This window comes from Theropithecus gelada, chromosome 2 (genome assembly GCF_003255815.1).
Source record: "Theropithecus gelada isolate Dixy chromosome 2, Tgel_1.0, whole genome shotgun sequence".
NCBI classification, from domain to species: domain Eukaryota; kingdom Metazoa; phylum Chordata; class Mammalia; order Primates; family Cercopithecidae; genus Theropithecus; species Theropithecus gelada.
In genome coordinates, this window is record NC_037669.1 from 90,099,720 (window position 1) to 90,116,067 (window position 16,348).

The following is a 16,348-nucleotide window of genomic DNA, read 5'->3' on the forward strand; positions in this document are numbered from 1 at the left end:
TTTCTAACATTCAAATCAACACTTGCAGCAGTTTTCTTTCTTTCTTTTTTTCTTTGAGATGGAGTCTCGCTCTGTCGCCCAGGCTGGAGTGCAGTGGCACAATCTTGACTCACTGCAAGCTCTGCCTCCTGGGTTCACGCCATTCTCCTGCCTCAGCCTCCCGAGTAGCTGGGACTACAGGCGCCCACCACCACGCCCGGCTAATTTTTTTGTAGTTTTAGTAGAGACAGGGTTTCACCATGCTAGCCAGGATGGTCTCGATCTCCTGACCTTGTGATCCACCCACCTCGGCCTCCCAAAGTGCTGGGATTACAGGTGTGAGCCACCGTGCCCGGCCTCTTATAGCATTTTCATGGTCATTCTCAGACATGTGCAAGGCAGTGAAAAATCTGAGTTGCTCAAACACACGTTTGCAGCTGCGATCTAAAAAAATGATGCTTTGCCGTGTTCAAGCTTTCATATTGTAAACAAGTGTCTAGTGCCACGTTTTCCACGTTTTTTGTGCTTTTTGTTGGTGATTCTGCTGTTTAAAATGGCTCCCCAAGCAGAGTTCTGAAATGCTGTCTAGCGTTCCTAAGCACAGGGCTGATATGCCTTACAGAGTATGCTAGATAAGTTTTATTCAGGCACAAGTTACAGTGCCATTGGCTGTGAGTTCAATGTTAATGAATCAATGATACATATTAAGTAAGTCATCTTCAAATAGAAACACATAAAACAAGGTTCCGGCCGGGCGCGGTGGCTCAAGCCTGTAATCCCAGCACTTTGGGAGGCCGAGACGGGTGGATCACGAGGTCAGGAGATCGAGACCATCCTGGCTAACACGGTGAAACCCCGTCTCTACTAAAAAATACAAAAAACTAGCCGGGCGAGGTGGCGGGCGCCTGTGGTCCCAGCTACTCCGGAGGCTGAGGCAGGAGAATGGCGTAAACCCGGGAGGCGGAGCTTGCAGTGAGCTGAGATCCGGCCACTGCACTCCAGCCCAGGCGACAGAGCGAGACTCCGTCTCACAAAAAAAAAAAAACAAAAAAAAACAAGGTTCCATGCTGAGCAGCGACAAAAACGCAACCACAGGCTCACAGAAACCCAACTCTATTTCCCCTACAAGAAATGGTTCAGTATTTATGGTGACTTTGTGGAACATAATTACCTACTTTCTAACATAAAAGTGAGGGGTCTGCGGCCAGGTGCGGTGGCTCATGCCTGTAATACAGCACTTTGGGAGGCTGAGGTGGGCAGGTCACCTTCTGACCTTCTGAGGTCAGAAGGTCGAGACCAGCCTGGCCAACCTGGTTTAATCCCTATTGTATTTTCTACTAAAAATATAAAAATTAGCTAGGTGTGGTGGCATATGCCTATAATCCCAGCTTCTTGGGAAGCTGAGGCAGGAGAATCAATTGAACCCGGGAGGCAGAGGTTGCAGTGAGGCGAGACTGAGCCACTGCACTCCAGCCTGGGCAACAGAGCGAGACACTGTCTCAAAAAAAAAAAAAAAAAAGAAAGAAAAAAAAGTGAGGAGCCTGGCCCCACTCTGTGACTCAGGTTCATATGCAGTAACCTATTAAGTAAAAAATAATTAGTCATCAGAGCAATTAGATACTTAGGGCAGGTGGCTCCCGCCTATAATCCCAGCACTTTGGGAGGCCAAGTCGGGCCAATCACTTGAGGTCAGGAGTTCGATACCAGCCTGGCCAACAAGGTGAAACCCTGTCTCTACTAAAAGTACAAAATTAGCTATCTCAAAAAGAAAAAATAAACAACAAACAAGTTACTGATATCATACATGACAGAGGGACTGTAGGATTCTCTTCAGATGTTCTTCATACATTTTACAAATACTAAGATCCCAACAAGCAAATTCTCTAAGAATTTTGTGTAATATTTGGGAAACTCAGAAATTCTGTGCTGAAAACCAGCCTTCTTACAGGAGCCACTTTCGTTTCCCTGAAGAAGCCTAAAATACACAGCATTACAAAAGTTTTTTATCATCAGCAAGGCAGCCCCAAAAAGTCTGCTAAGGGCATTGTGCTACCTATGTTGTCCACTTCCTCCACAAGGTCCTAGGGCCACATGCCTAACAGACTCCACCTTAAGGGGACAATCTGATCAATCAGCAAGGCTTCCTGAATCAACTGCTACAGGACTTCTTGCAGCTCCTTCCCACATCCCCACTGCCACAGCTAACTGAACTCAGCTCTGCCCTTCCTGTCTAACCAGAGCAGCCTCTGCTACTAATCAAAACCCTTAGTAATATTCCTTTTTTTTTTTTTTTTTGAGATGGAGTCTCATTCTGTTGCCCAGGCTGGAGTGTAGTGGCACGATCTCGGCTCACTGCAAGCTCCGCCTCCTGAGTTCAAGCGATTCTCCTGCCTCAGCCTCCTGATTCTCCTGCCTCAGCCTCCCAAGTAGCTGGGACTACAGGCATTTGCCACTATGCCCAGCTAATTTTTGTATTTTTAGTAGAGACGGGGTTTCACCATGTTAGCTAGGATGGTCTCGATCTCCTGGCCTCGTGATCTGTCCACCTCGGCCTCCCAAAGTGCTGGGATTACAGGCGTGAGCCACCGCGCCTGGCCAACCCTCAGTAAAAATTCTTTTACGCTTAGCTAGGCTTTTAAAAATTCTAGCCCCTAGCCACAATAGCATTTTGCCACTCATCCCTCCCCTGCCAAAAGCCTGACTCCAGTCAAATCAAGCGGATTGCTAGGCCTTACCTAGATTCAGTACCTTTCTATTCCCTGCTCATGTGATGCCCCTTTGCCTGAAGGGCCCACCTACCACACCATTCCCTTAGTTTTCCACGCCTATAATTCCAGCACTTTGGGAGACCCAGGCGGGAGGACTGATTGAAGAGTTCAAGACCAGTCTAGGCAACAAAGAGAGACCTTGTCTCTACAAAAAAAAAAACCGATCAAAAAAATTAGCTGGGAGTGGTGACACATGCCTGTAATCCCAGCTACTTGGGAGGCTGAGGCTGGTGGATTGCCTGAGCCCAAAAGTTGGAGGCTGCAGTGAGCCACAATCACGCCACTCCAGCCTAGGTGACAGAGTAAGGCCCTGTCTCACAAAAATAAAAATAGAAGATTCCTTACCCTCCACTAGTAACAATTTCCCTTAAATAACCTTCAAGAGCTCTTAGGCAGACCTCTTTCAATAGGACCTTTTCCAACATGACCCTCTTTTTCTTTTTTTGAGACAGGGTCTTGCTCTGTCGCTCAGGTTGGAGTGCAGTGGTGTGAACACGACGCACTGTAGCCCTGACCTCTTGGGCTCAAGCGATCTTCCTGCCTCAGTCTCCCAAGTAACTGGGACCACAGACAAGTGCCCCACTAAGCCTGGCTTTTTTTTGGAGATGCATCTTACTGTGTTGTCCAGGTTGGACTCAACTCCTGGGCTCAAGCACTCTTTCCACCTTGGCCTCCCAAAGTGCTGGGATTACAGGCATGAGTTACCATACTCGGCCTCTAACCCCTTTCTATTCTGCATTGTCACCATTATCTGCTGACCTTAGCTACTCATCCATAAGCTTTTTTGAGGCAAGATCCATCGCTCTGTATCACTGTAGCATCTAACATGTACAGTGTAGCAGATGTGCAGTGGATCACAAATAATGGAATGATTACCCACTATTTTTTTTTTTTTGAGACAGAGTCTCGCTCTGTCGCCCAGGCTGGAGTGCAGTGGCCGGATCTCAGCTCACTGCAAGCTCCGCCTCCCGGGTTCACGCCATTCTCCTGCCTCAGCCTCCCCAGTAGCTGGGACTACAGGCACCCGCCACCTCGCCCGGCTATCATTTTTTTTTTTGTTTTTTTTTTTTTTTTTTTTTTTTGCGACGGAGTCTCGCGCTGTGTCACCCAGGCTGGAGTGCAGTGGCGCGATCTCGGCTCACTGCAAGCTCCGCCTCCCAGGTTCACGCCATTCTCCTGCCTCAGCCTCCGAGTAGCTGGGACTACAGGCGCCCGCCACCACGCCCGGCTAGTTTTTTGTATTTTTAGTAGAGACGGGGTTTCACCATGTTAGCCAGGATGGTCTCGATCTCCTGACCTCGTGATCCACCCGCCTCGGCCTCCCAAAGTGCTGGGATTACAGGCTTGAGCCACCGCGCCCGGCCTGGCTAGTTTTTTTTGTACTTTTTAGTAGAGACGGGGTTTCACCGTGTTCGCCAGGATGGTCTCGATCTCCTGCCCTCGTGATCCGCCCGTCTCGGCCTCCCAAAGTGCTGGGATTACAGGCTTGAGCCACCGCGCCCGGCGATTACCCACTATTAACTCTAATATCCCGTCTCACATTTGTCACATTCATTACTTCCAGGGTTTAGAAACCCAAAGCTATGGGAATCCAACGCTTATTTTGAGCTTCATCCAAAATTCAACTATAGTCAGAATATTACTTTGATTACTCCAATAAAACAAATACTGGCACAATGCTGTGTATTTACATCTTTTAAAAGCATGTTTTAAAACCTCACATTCAGTTTTACCAAGAGCACTGGCTGAGTAACATACTGTGTTCAAGGGTTGGGGACACAGAGGTGACTAGGTCACACAGAGGCCTATTTTCAGAGATCTTGTGGTAGAGATGAAGACATGTGTGTTGATAGCTACAGTAAAGGTCATGAATACAGTGCCTTAGAAAGAGAATAACGAAGAAGCAGCTCTGCCTGATAGATCAGGCTTTACATACCGGCATCTCCAAGCAGAAAAAGGCACAACAGTAGAGCAATGGACATGTCCAAAGTCCAGGATGTGGGAAGTAGGGTGTGGCTGGAAGGAAGGGTGAGGACCAGAGATGCTGCTGGAAATCAGGCAGTGCCAAGTACACTAAGACTCTAATTGGCCAGTCTGAATGAACCTTCCTTTTTAACAAGCTTTTCTAAGGTTTCAAATGGGTAGTTTAATTTTCAACTAATAAAAGGGTGGCCAGATTAAAAAGAAAATTAGGTATTTACCAATCAACCGCATCTAATAAGTAACTAATTCAATAAAAATGTATTGATTATTTTCTAGGAGCTAATGAAGACACAAGACCTGCTCCTTGTGGTTAAAGACATTCAGAACACTCATACATCGAGCTTCAAAGCCTAAATATAAATATGGTCATTTACTTCTGTTTTTTTTTTTTTTTTTTTTTTTTTTTGAGACGGAGTCTCTCTCTGTCGCCCGGGCTGGAGTGCAGTGGCCGGATCTCAGCTCACTGCAAGCTCCGCCTCCCGGGTTCCCGCCATTCTCCTGCCTCAGCCTCCCGAGTAGCTGGGACTACAGGCGCCCGCCACCTCGCCCGGCTAATTTTTTTTTTTTTTATTTTTTAGTGGAGACGGGGTTTCACCGTGTTAGCCAGGATGGTCTCGATCTCCTGACCTCGTGATCCGCCCGTCTCGGCCTCCCAAAGTGCTGGGATTACAGGCTTGAGCCACCGCGCCCGGCCTACTTCTGTTTTTGAGACAGGGTCTTGCTTTGTCACCCAGGCTGGAGTGCAAACGCGTGATCTTGGCTCACTAAACTTCCACCTCCTAGGTTCAAGCGATTCTCCTGTCTCAGCCCCCCTGAGTAGCTGGGACTAAAGCTATATGCCACCATACCTAGCTAATTTTTGTATTTTTAGTAGAGACAGGGTTTCACCATGTTGGCCAGACTGTTCTCAAATTCCTGACCTCAAGTGATCCACCCGCCTTGGCCTCCCAAAGTGCTAGGATTACAGGCATGAGGCCAATATGGTAATTTACTTCTGAACCTAGTTCAGAGAACTCCTCCCTAAAGACAGAAAAATATTTCACTAGCTGAGATACAGGTTGAGCAACCCTAATCCAAAAATTTGAAATGCTCCAAAATCTGAAATTTTCTGAGCACTGACATGACACTACAATTGGAAAATTCCACCCCTGACCTTATTTGAAAGGTCACAGACAAAAGGGCAGTCAAAACTTTTAGTCCAGGCAACACAGTTAGCCTAGCCTGTCTCTACAAAAAATAAATTAGCGGGGTGTGGTGGCATGCACTTGCCAGCTACTGAAGTAAAAAGATCACTTGAGCCCAGGAGTTTGAGGCTGCAGTGAGCTATGATTGCATTGCTATACTCCAGCCTGAGTGACGAGACCCTGTGTAAAAAAACGGAAACAAAAATATCACACAAAAAAACCAAAGCACACACCGTTTTGTGTATAAAATTATTTAAAGTATTGTATAAGATTACCTTTGGCATGTATAAGGCATATACAAAATATAAATGAATTTCATGTTTAGACTTATGTAAATGCAAATACTTAGAAAAAAAAAAAAACCCAAAATATCAAAACAGTTCTGGTCCCAAGCATTTTGTATAAGGGATACACAACCTCTACTGGCTTAAGATAAAACAGTAACATGAGAAAATAATGGTAGAAGCTCAAAGTTCATTGTGCCTACTGACTGCTGGTTATAACTGTCATTTCCTCTTACATCGCTCTCTGTGATGGTGATGGGAAGGCCGCGCAGCATGATGGTCTTGCTCTCCCTCTCGTCACTGATGTCATGCCTATAGTCGTGCTCACCATAGTCACCATCTGAATGGTAGCCATCTTCAGATCGGTCACTGTTCCTTCTTTCACGTTCTCTCTGAGTTACAATAAACAAAATCACAATTAACATCACCCTGTACTCTTTGAAACAGGCCCTCCGTGCCTAGAAATTATCCTTAGAGGGAAGTCTACAGAACTGATACAAGCATTCCATGGTAATGTTCACTGCAATTTTTTTTTTTTTGAGACAGTCTCACTATGTTACCCAGGCTGGTCTGAACTCCTGGCCTCAAGTGACCCTTCCTGCTTTGGCCTCCCAAAGTGCTGGGATTACAAGCACGCCCAGTCTGCAGTGTTTTCTTTTTCTGTTTGTTTGTTTGTTTTTTAAGACAGTTTCCCTCTTATTGCCCAGGCTGGTGTGCAGTGGTGTGATGATCTCGGCTCACTGCAACCTCCGCCTGCCGGGCTCAAGCGATTCTCCTGCCTCAGCCTCCCCAGTAGCTGGGACTATAGGCGCTTGCCACCACACCCAGTTAATTTTTTGTATTTTTGGTAGAGACGGGGTTTCACCATGTTAGCCAGGATGGTCTCAATCTTCTGACCCCATGATCCACCCACCTTGGCCTCCCAAAGTGCTGGGATTACAGGTGTGAGCCACTGCGCCTGGCCTTCTGGTTTTTTTTGAGACAGAGTCTCGCACTGTCGCCCAGGCTGGGCGTGGAGTGTGGAGTGCAATGGCACGATCTCAGCTCACTGCAACCACCACTTCCCAGGCTCAAGCAATTCTCATACCTCAGCCTCCTGAGTAGCTGAGGTCGCACCACTGCACTCTAGCCTGAGTGACAAGAGTGAAACTCTGTCTCAAAAAAAAAAAAGATATACCGAGATAACTAAAACAACTTATATTTTATTATTTTTATTATTATTATTTTAAAGACAGGGTCTCCCTATGGTGCTCAGGCTGGCCTTGAACTCCTGGGCTCAAGGGATCCTCCTGCCTTGGCCTCCCAAAGTGTTGGGATTATAGGTGTGAGCCACCGCGCCTGGCCAACAACTTATATTTATCATTCATTTCAAAACACAGAACTAATATGTTATCATAACCCCATTGTTTCATCTTTAAAATGGTAATAACACCTACCTTATCAGGCTGTACTGAGACCTAAATGAATTCATGAAGTCAAGTGCTCAAAAGTACATGGTGAGCCCTAGGTAAACCCTGGCTATTATTTCTTTTTTTTTTTTTTGAGACAGAGTTTTGCTTTGTCACCCATGCTGGAGAGCAGCGGTGCGATCTCGGCTTGTTACAACCTCCACCTCCCAGGTTTCAAGTGATTCTCCTGCCTCAGCCTCCCAAGTAGCTGGAATTACAGGTGCCCACCACCACACTCAGCTAATTTTTGTATTATCAGTAGAGCTGGGTTTCACTATGTTGGCCAGACCGGTCTTGAACTCCTGACCTCAAGTGATCTGGCCACCTTGACCTCCCAAAGTACTGGGATTATGGGAAGGGGCCACTGGGCCTGGCGGCCTGGCTGCTGTTTCTATTACTATAAGACTCAGGGTGTTTCTGGGGGTTATGCAGCCACTGGTCACTCACCTCTGGACTGTCATAGTCTCGGTAGTCGTCGTATCTATCACCCCTCCGATCATCACTAGATCTTTTGTAATCTGAGTCCCTCCGCCTGCTTCGGGATTCACGCTCATCACGGTCATCCCTGTCTATGATGGAACCGTATCTTCCACTACGCTCTGTTCTACTCACTCTGCCAGGGAAAATAATTTTCATTCTAAAGTCAGTCACATTTTGTACCTTTAAAAGACAGAGTTAAAAATACACACGCCCCACAGATCAGTTTATAAGATATAGCCAAATAGTTTAAAGTGTTAAAATGTATTACTAAATTCCAGTTTACTAAAATAACCACTGGGAAAATACCTATATCCCTAAATGTAATGATAATTGTCAGGAATTTATGCTAAATTTGAAACAAACATTTGGGTTGAATATTTCTAAGAAAGGGTCATGTTATCCAAGTTTATTTTTGCACTTTGTCAAGCCTAGAGTCTACATATTATCTCTTCATCCCTGATTCAGACCAAAAACAGGAAAAAAGCAGTTACTCGAATTTCACCCAATTTTAAAGGGTGAAATTAAGTACATCCCTGGCTCATCTACTCTCAAGAGTATCATATCTACTAGAAAATGGACCAAAAACCTGGATGAACTAAGTTAGTCTTTTTTTTTTTTTTTTTTTTTGAGACGGAGTCTCGCTCTGTCGCCCAGGCTGGAGTGCAGTGGCCGGATCTCAGCTCACTGCAAGCTCCGCCTCCCGGGTTCACGCCATTCTCCTGCCTCAGCCTCCAGAGTAGCTGGGACTACAGGCGCCCGCCACCTCGCCCGGCTAGTTTTTTGTATTTTTTAGTAGACACGGGGTTTCACCGTGTTAGCCAGGATGGTCTCGATCTCCTGACCTTGTGATCCGCCCGTCTCGGCCTCCCAAAGTGCTGGGATTATAGGCTTGAGCCACCGCGCCCGGCCAGTTAGTCTTTTTTTTCCCCATCAGGCAACTTAGTTGTCTGTCAGATATAACTGGATAGTTACCCAAAACTAGCACCCCTTAAGAGAACACTCTTCTTATAACATCTGGTTTATTTTTGGTTGAAGGGCAGCACTGGGCTTCATGAGAAAACCTAATAATAAGGGGCTTAAACCTATTTGACCACAGATAAAATAGGTCTTTTGTAAATTGTTTTACCAGATTCATAAAACTGTGGCAAAGGAAAGGTTTATAAGGGCTTCATTTAGAATATACAAATTTAATAAAAAGAATCAAAGGAAATATGGGACTGAGACACCCCAAAGGGGTAAATGTTAATTTAATAAGCTATTTAGAACCACAGACTGCTGACATAGCATTAAAACACCATGTGACATGAACATTTCCTAAGGTCCCTCGGGCCTGTCAATGTGATCTACCACAGGGACTGACCTCAATACCAAAAAGGCAGATGGCTGAATAAGGTTGTGTGTTTAAATCAAATGGTCTGAGAGTGTGTACCCAATAGCCAAATGCTCTCATCTTGATTTTCCACTAATTCTTTGGCTCTTTCTTTCATGTAACACACGGTCCCAAGCTTCTCAGCTCTCTAAGTCTGGATCATCTTGCTATTTAGGGAACAATAACGAGAACTGGCATTCATTGATTGCTTACCACAGCCAGGAACTGTGCTAAGTGCCAGACTGTATGATCTCCTGGATTCTGCAAAGGTTGCTGTCCACACAGGGAACCCTCAGGGACCCATTCTACCCTGCCCTTCTTTGCCTAAAATTCTTTCTTATCCTTCAGCTTCCTTCCAGAGAATACTTTCTCCAGGAAGCTTTCCTGGCTGTGAACAAGAAAAAGACATACTTCCTGTGTGTTATAAGAGCACCCTATACTTTATCACAGCATGTTCACACACTACTTTCTCTCACTAGACTGTTAGTTTGTGACAACAGGACCATAAAGGTGTTCATCAGCAATGCCTGGCACGAAACACTCACATATTAGTTTGATAAACTATTTTAAACAAAGAGTTCAGTCCCCACTGAAATGTTGAGTTCAAAGTCATGTACTATAGTAACTTACCTTTTGTCTGAACCCATTGTCCCACTGAAGATCTAGCACACAGCTCCAAAAGGTTCAAATTTTATTTTTTCTAGGAGACAAGAGAGAGTAATTGCTGTAAATCTCAGAGATCACTTAAGTGAGCAGCTCCATAAGCTTGGATACTACTGAGGCTGGGAGTTCATCAAACCTTCAAATCACTGACAGCGATTATCTAAGGTAGGGAGGTGGTGGGGACAAACTGTCAACGTTAAAATCATGCTAATATTTTGTTAACCATGAGCAAAACCGGAAGATTAAGAATACTTTAAAATATTAGATTCCAGATTTAACAACAGAATCATAATATGGAGCAAGCAGAAGACTCCTTCCCTGCTCCTACCTTAGAATTACAAAGCAAAAAGGGCAGAGCTGCAATGAGCTCCTTTGGTTTTGTATCAAAGCAACTCTAGTGGGATAGTTGACCGTTAAAACATTAATCCAAGTGTCTTCATTTAATACAAAGAGCAACATGAAATTCAAACATTTCTGATGAAAAATTTAAAACCTCGTAGAAGCTGGGATACTGAGCTGACTGAAATCTACTACATTAATAACATATCGCATAAGACAAGAGCAAAGCTAGAAACGACCTAATTCCTAGGTAACAATAACCACCACGTCTTGAGTCAGTTCTTATGACTACAAACCACTGAGTGGCGAAGAGCCCGGCCCACCTGCTCCCCGTTGGTAAAGAGACATCACATAGCTGGACCGCGTTCGATGAGCGCGAGGTCCGAGAAATCAGTTCTAGTGGTCTCTGGAGCCTAGTATAGAGCGTATGCTCAATGATTTGTTGAAATTAATAAATGAAAAAGAACCACTGGGGGGAAACAAGTCCCGAGGCATATTCACTGGTGCTGCCCCTTCTCTCCCGGGCGGTGCCGGCACCCACCTCCGTGGGGTCTCGCGGCCGAGATGGCGGCGTCACGGCCTGCTCCCTGCTCGACCGACTCCAGCGTCCGGCCTGCCCTCCCCGCACACACCCCTCCCGCCTCCCAAGAGGTTCCTAACCCGGAGATCGGCCATCACCGAACAGCTTTTCGGAGAGGGCGATTCAGTTGCAGTTGAGGGGGGATGGCGGCCAGAGACTGCCAGGGCGCTCCCGAGGAGGGCCAGAGGGACAGGCGACGGCTCCACTGCTCCGCTGGGCTGGAGATTAGGGGACGTGTACCCACAAGGGGCAAAGTCACGGCCAGAGAGAAGCAGGCCAGAGGCTGAGCTGGCTGGACGACCTCTGGAAACTGACAGAGCTGGCAACAAGGGCGGGCGCGGCCCTCCAACGCCTGGGGTAATTTAGCCCCTCTACAGAACCGGCTGGAGCTGATCAATCGCCTCCGGCAGCTGACAAGGGAGGCCTGGGGGCCAGCCCCAATGGCAAGAACCTACCGTCGTTAGACAGCCACCGCACTTACCCCAAGGAGAGACCGAAGCAGCAGTAGCGGTTCTCCGTCCCCGAACCTCCAACAAGATTCGGCTGCTCCACAAAATGGCGCCTCCGCCGACGGCCGTCTCCTACCCACAGTACCTCACGCCTATCCCCTCCCTTTGTCACCCGCCTCCTGCGGATGAGTCCAATCCTCTAAGCGGCCTGGCTGCGCGAGGGCTGCCGGGAAATGTGGTCGCCAGACCATCCTTGTCACTTGGGACGCTCTGTGTTTCTTGCAATTCTCTTCTAAATCACCACAGAGTTGTCGATCGGCTTTTGCAGACCTGGATTTGTTTTTAGGGCTCCTATTAGGCATGGTAATAATTCTTTGCTTTTGCTACTAGCGCCATAGAGAGTACAGTTTGCTTTCACTGGCACGGTGTAAAACATTGTTTAATGTTTTACATTAAAAGGAGACCGTGGGTGGCGTGGTGGCTCAACCATGATCCAGCATTTTGGGAGGCCGAGGCAGGAGGATCGCTTGAGGCCAGGAGTTCGAGACCAGCCTGGACAACACAGTGAGACCCTATCTCTACAAAAAATAAAATTAGCTGAGCGTGGTGGCGTGGGCCTCTAATCCCAGCTACTCAGGAGCTGAGGTGAGAGGTTCGCTTGGGCCCAGGAGGTCGAGGCTGCAGTGAACCGTGCTCTCCTCACCGCACTCCAGCCTGGGGTCAATGTGAGAAACTGTCGCTGAAAAATAAAAAGGAGGCCGGTGCCGGGCACAGTGGCTCACGTCTGTAATCCCAGCACTTTGGGAGGCCGAGGTGGGCGATCACAAGGTCAGGAGATCGAGACCATTCTGGCTAACTCGGTGAAACCCCGTCTCTAGTAAAAATATAAAAAATTAGCCGGGCGCGGTGGTGGGCGCCTGTAGTCCCAGCTCCTGGGGAGGCTGAGGCAGGAGAATGGCGTGAACCCGGGAGGCGGAGCTTGCAGTGAGCCGAGATAGCGCCACTGCACTCCAGCCTGGGCGACAGAGCAAGACTGTGTCTCAAAAAAAAAAAAAAAAAAAAAAGGAGGCCGGGCGAGGTGGCTCAAGCCTGTAATCCCAGCACTTTGGGAGGCCGAGGAGGGTGGATCACGAGCTCAGGAGCTCAAGACAGCCTGATCAATATGGTGAAACCGCGTCTCTACTAAAAATACAAAAATTAGCTGGGCGTGGTGGCGTGTGCCTGTATTTCCAGCTACCAGGGAGGCTGAGGCAGGAGAATCGTTTGAACCAGGGAGGCGGAGGTTGCAGTAAGCCAAGATCGTGCCACTGCACTCCAGCCTGGCCGACAGAGCAAGACTCAGTCTCAAAATAACAATAATTAATAAATAAATAAAAAGGAGGGGCCGGGTGTGGTGGCTCATGCCTGTAATCCGAGCACTGGGAGGCCGAGGCAGGTGGATCAGTTGAGCTCAGGAGTTTGAGACCAGCCTGGCCAACATGGCTAAACCCGGTCTCTACTAAAAACACAGGCCGGGCGCGGTGGCTCACGCCTGTAATCTCAGCACTTTGGGAGGCCGAGGCGGGCGGATCACAAGGTCAGGAGATCGAGACCATCCTGGCTAACACGGTGAAACCCCGTCTCTACTAAAAATACAAAAAAATTAGCCGGGCGCGGTGGCGGGCGCCTGTAGTCCCAGCTACTCAGGAGGCTAAGCCGGAGAATGGTGTGAACCTGGGAGGCGGAGCTTTCAGTGAGCCGAAATTGCGCCACTGCACTCCAGCCTGGGGCACAGAGCGAGACTCCGTCTCAAAAAAAAAAAAAAAAAAAAAATGGCCGGGCGCGGTGGCTCAAGCCTGTAATCCCAGCACTTTGGGAGGCCGAGACGGGTGGATCACGAGGTCAGGAGATCGAGACTATCCTGGCTAATACGGTGAAACCCCGTCTCTACTAAAAATACAAAAAACTAGCCAGGCGAGGTGGCGGGCGCCTGTAGTCCCAGCTACTCAGGAGGCTGAGGCAGGAGAATGGCGTAAACCCGGGAGGCGGAGCTTGCAGTGAGCTGAGATCCGGCCACCGCACTCCAGTCTGGGCTACAGAGCGAGACTCCATCTCAAAACAAAAAACAAAAAACAAAAAACAACACAAAAATTAACTGGGTGTGGTGGCACGCACCTGTAATCCCAGCTACTTGGGAGGCTGAGGTAGGAGAATCTCTTGAACCCCAGAGGCGGAGGTTGCAGTGAGCAGAGATTGCTCCACCGAACTCCAGCCTGTGCAACACAGCAAGACTCCATCTCAAAAAATAATAAAAATAAAAAAATTAAAATGAGGAACATTAGTTGATCATTTTACTGGATGCTAGATTATTGCCCTAGATGCTTTACAAACATTTTTGTTTGTTTTTTTGAGATGGAGTTTTGCTCCTGTTGCCCAGGCTGGAGTGCAATGGCATGATCTCAGCTTACAGCAACCTCTGCCTCCCAGGTTCAAGTGATTCAGCCTCCCAAACAGCTGGGATTACAGGCACCCGCCACCACACCCAGCTAATTTTTGTATTTTTAGTAGAGACAGGGTTTCACCATGTTGACCAGGCTGGTTTTGAACTCCTGACCTCAGGTGATCCACCCACCTCAGCCTCCCAAAGTGCTGGGATTACAGGCATGAGCCACTGCACCCAGCCAGAACTGATTTTTCAGGTCATACATACAAATTGAAAAAATAGACCATGGCAAGGCAGAGGAAAATATCAGTTACAGAAAACTGTGCCTATGCCATTTTCTTCTCTCTCTGGAAAAGCTTTCAAGAATAAGTGGAGAGATGTCAGTGTATATATCTATATATGGGTATATACACAATACATATATAGATGAAAAGGTAGAAATATATGTGGTGTGTGTGTATTTAGAGAGGAAGTATATACAATTTATGGGGAAGCATATATGCAAAATATCAGAAAAGAGTAAATGCATTAATGAAATTTAAAAGTTAAACATAGATGACATCATTGCAAACCCTACAATGGATGATGCAGATGCCAAGAATCTAGAACCCACTAGACTTCATAGCCACTAGCCGTTGCCTGCCTTGTCCCCAAGGCAGTTCAACAAACACCTTTGGGTATTCCTGAGGTGCTTGCTGAGCTGGGTTCATCACCAGTCATAAAAGCTATATAGCTATTTACAAACCACAAAATAATCTTTTTTTTTTTTGAGAGGGGGTCTTACTCTGTCACCAAGGTTGGAGTGCAGTGTCGCGATCTTGGTTCATTGCAACCTCGACCTATCAGGATCAAGCGATCCTCCTGAGTAGCTGAGACCACAGGTGTGCACCACCATGCCCAGCTAATTTTTTGTATTTTTGGGGTAGAGATGGAGTTTCACCATGTTGCTCAGGCTGGTCTGAACTCTTAAGTTCAAGCAATGCTCTTACCTCAGTCTCCCAAAGTGCTGGGATTACAAGCATGAGCCACCATGTCCAGCCTGCAAAATAATTCTTGAACTTGAAGAGGTCCCTGGCAAAAAGGGATGGATTTCATCCAGACATAAGTGCCATCCTCCAAATTATCTCTGGTAGCTGATCTTTTAGACATTGCCCTGTTGAGCTTCAGAGCTCTGCTGCCAAAGGCCTGTCTGGTAGCTGATGTAAGAAAAACAAAGACATCAGAGTGAGTTGCTTTTTGTTTTAAATAAAGCCACATATGTTCAATAAAGAATAGTCCTTTAAGATTGTCTTTTCTAGTTTCTGGATGTGAAAAAAAAAAAAGAAAGTTCCCCTCTTTAATGAAATTATGATCATGTCTTAAAAAAGAAAATCTCCTACCACTTGGCAAAAGAAGAGACTGGTTCACATGTTTTGGTTCCAGGCTGGGATCTATTGCTCTAGAAGATAAAGAAGAAAAAAATGTATGGAAGAATTCTTGCCTATACCAATAAACCAAATGATTTCTTTTGTCAAAGATGGGCTTTGATGAACTAAGGAAGAGATATAATCAAAATTCAATCCGACAAGTATTTTCTATAAATCTGTGAGTTCAGCATTGTTTATTAATTTATTGAGTACCTGTGCCAGGTCCTAGGGATAAAGTAGTGAGGAAATTACCAAAGATCTCTGCTCTGGCATCAAAAACCTCAGGGAACTTCCCAGGGACATTACAGGGTGACTGTTTTCACACCCATTCCTACTTTAATCAGTACCCAAGTGTTGTGCCTAACCCCTACTAACGTCAACAAGGGAAGGAACTAGGTTCAAGAGGCTGAAGAAGAGACCTAGAGCCAGCAAATGAGATGTGAGGTTTTATTACTTTAAATGACAAAAACCATGATTACTTTATCTCCAATCTTATATTAGGGGCTTACATACAGAGAAGAGAGCCCAGTGGCAGTGGGCTGGAAAGGAGAACCACCTTATGTACAGAAATAGTCCAGTGGTGGCTGGGCGCAGTGGCTCACACCTGTAATGCCAGTACTTTGGGAGGCCGAGGCAGGTGGATCACGAGGTCAGGAGTTCAAGACCAGCCTGGCCAAGATGGTAAAACCCCGTCTCTACTAAAAATATAAAAGTTAGCCGGGTGCTGTGGCAGGTGCCTATAATCTCAGCTACTCATGAGGCTGAGGCAGGAGAATCGCTTGAACCCGAGGGAAGGAGGTTGCAGCGAACCAAGATCACGCCACTGCACTTCAGCCTGGGTGACAGAGTGAGACTCTGTCTCAAAAAAAGAAAGAAAGAAAAAAGAAATGGTCTAGTGGTGATGGCTGGATAACAGGATAACATATCCACATGGCCCGGTGGCAGTGGGCTAGGCAGGAAAACTGTAACTGCCTGCAAACATCATGCAGCGTAT

At 46.7% G+C, this 16,348-nt stretch overlaps 1 protein-coding gene across 1 annotated transcript in view; it reads right to left on the reverse strand.

Annotated features, from left to right (window-relative positions):
- The window catches only part of RBM5 (RNA binding motif protein 5), a 33,479-nt gene extending 21,801 nt beyond the window's left edge, over positions 1-11,678 (reverse strand). The window contains exons 1-4 of the mRNA XM_025377762.1: positions 11,559-11,678; positions 10,126-10,195; positions 8,094-8,259; positions 6,435-6,590 (exon numbers count right to left, since the gene is read on the reverse strand). Of these exons, the coding sequence (XP_025233547.1) occupies positions 6,435-6,590; positions 8,094-8,259; positions 10,126-10,142 (339 nt within the window). The 5' untranslated portion in view covers positions 10,143-10,195; positions 11,559-11,678. The remainder of the gene's footprint in view (positions 1-6,434; positions 6,591-8,093; positions 8,260-10,125; positions 10,196-11,558) is intronic.
- Positions 11,679-16,348: the final 4,670 nt, after the last annotated feature.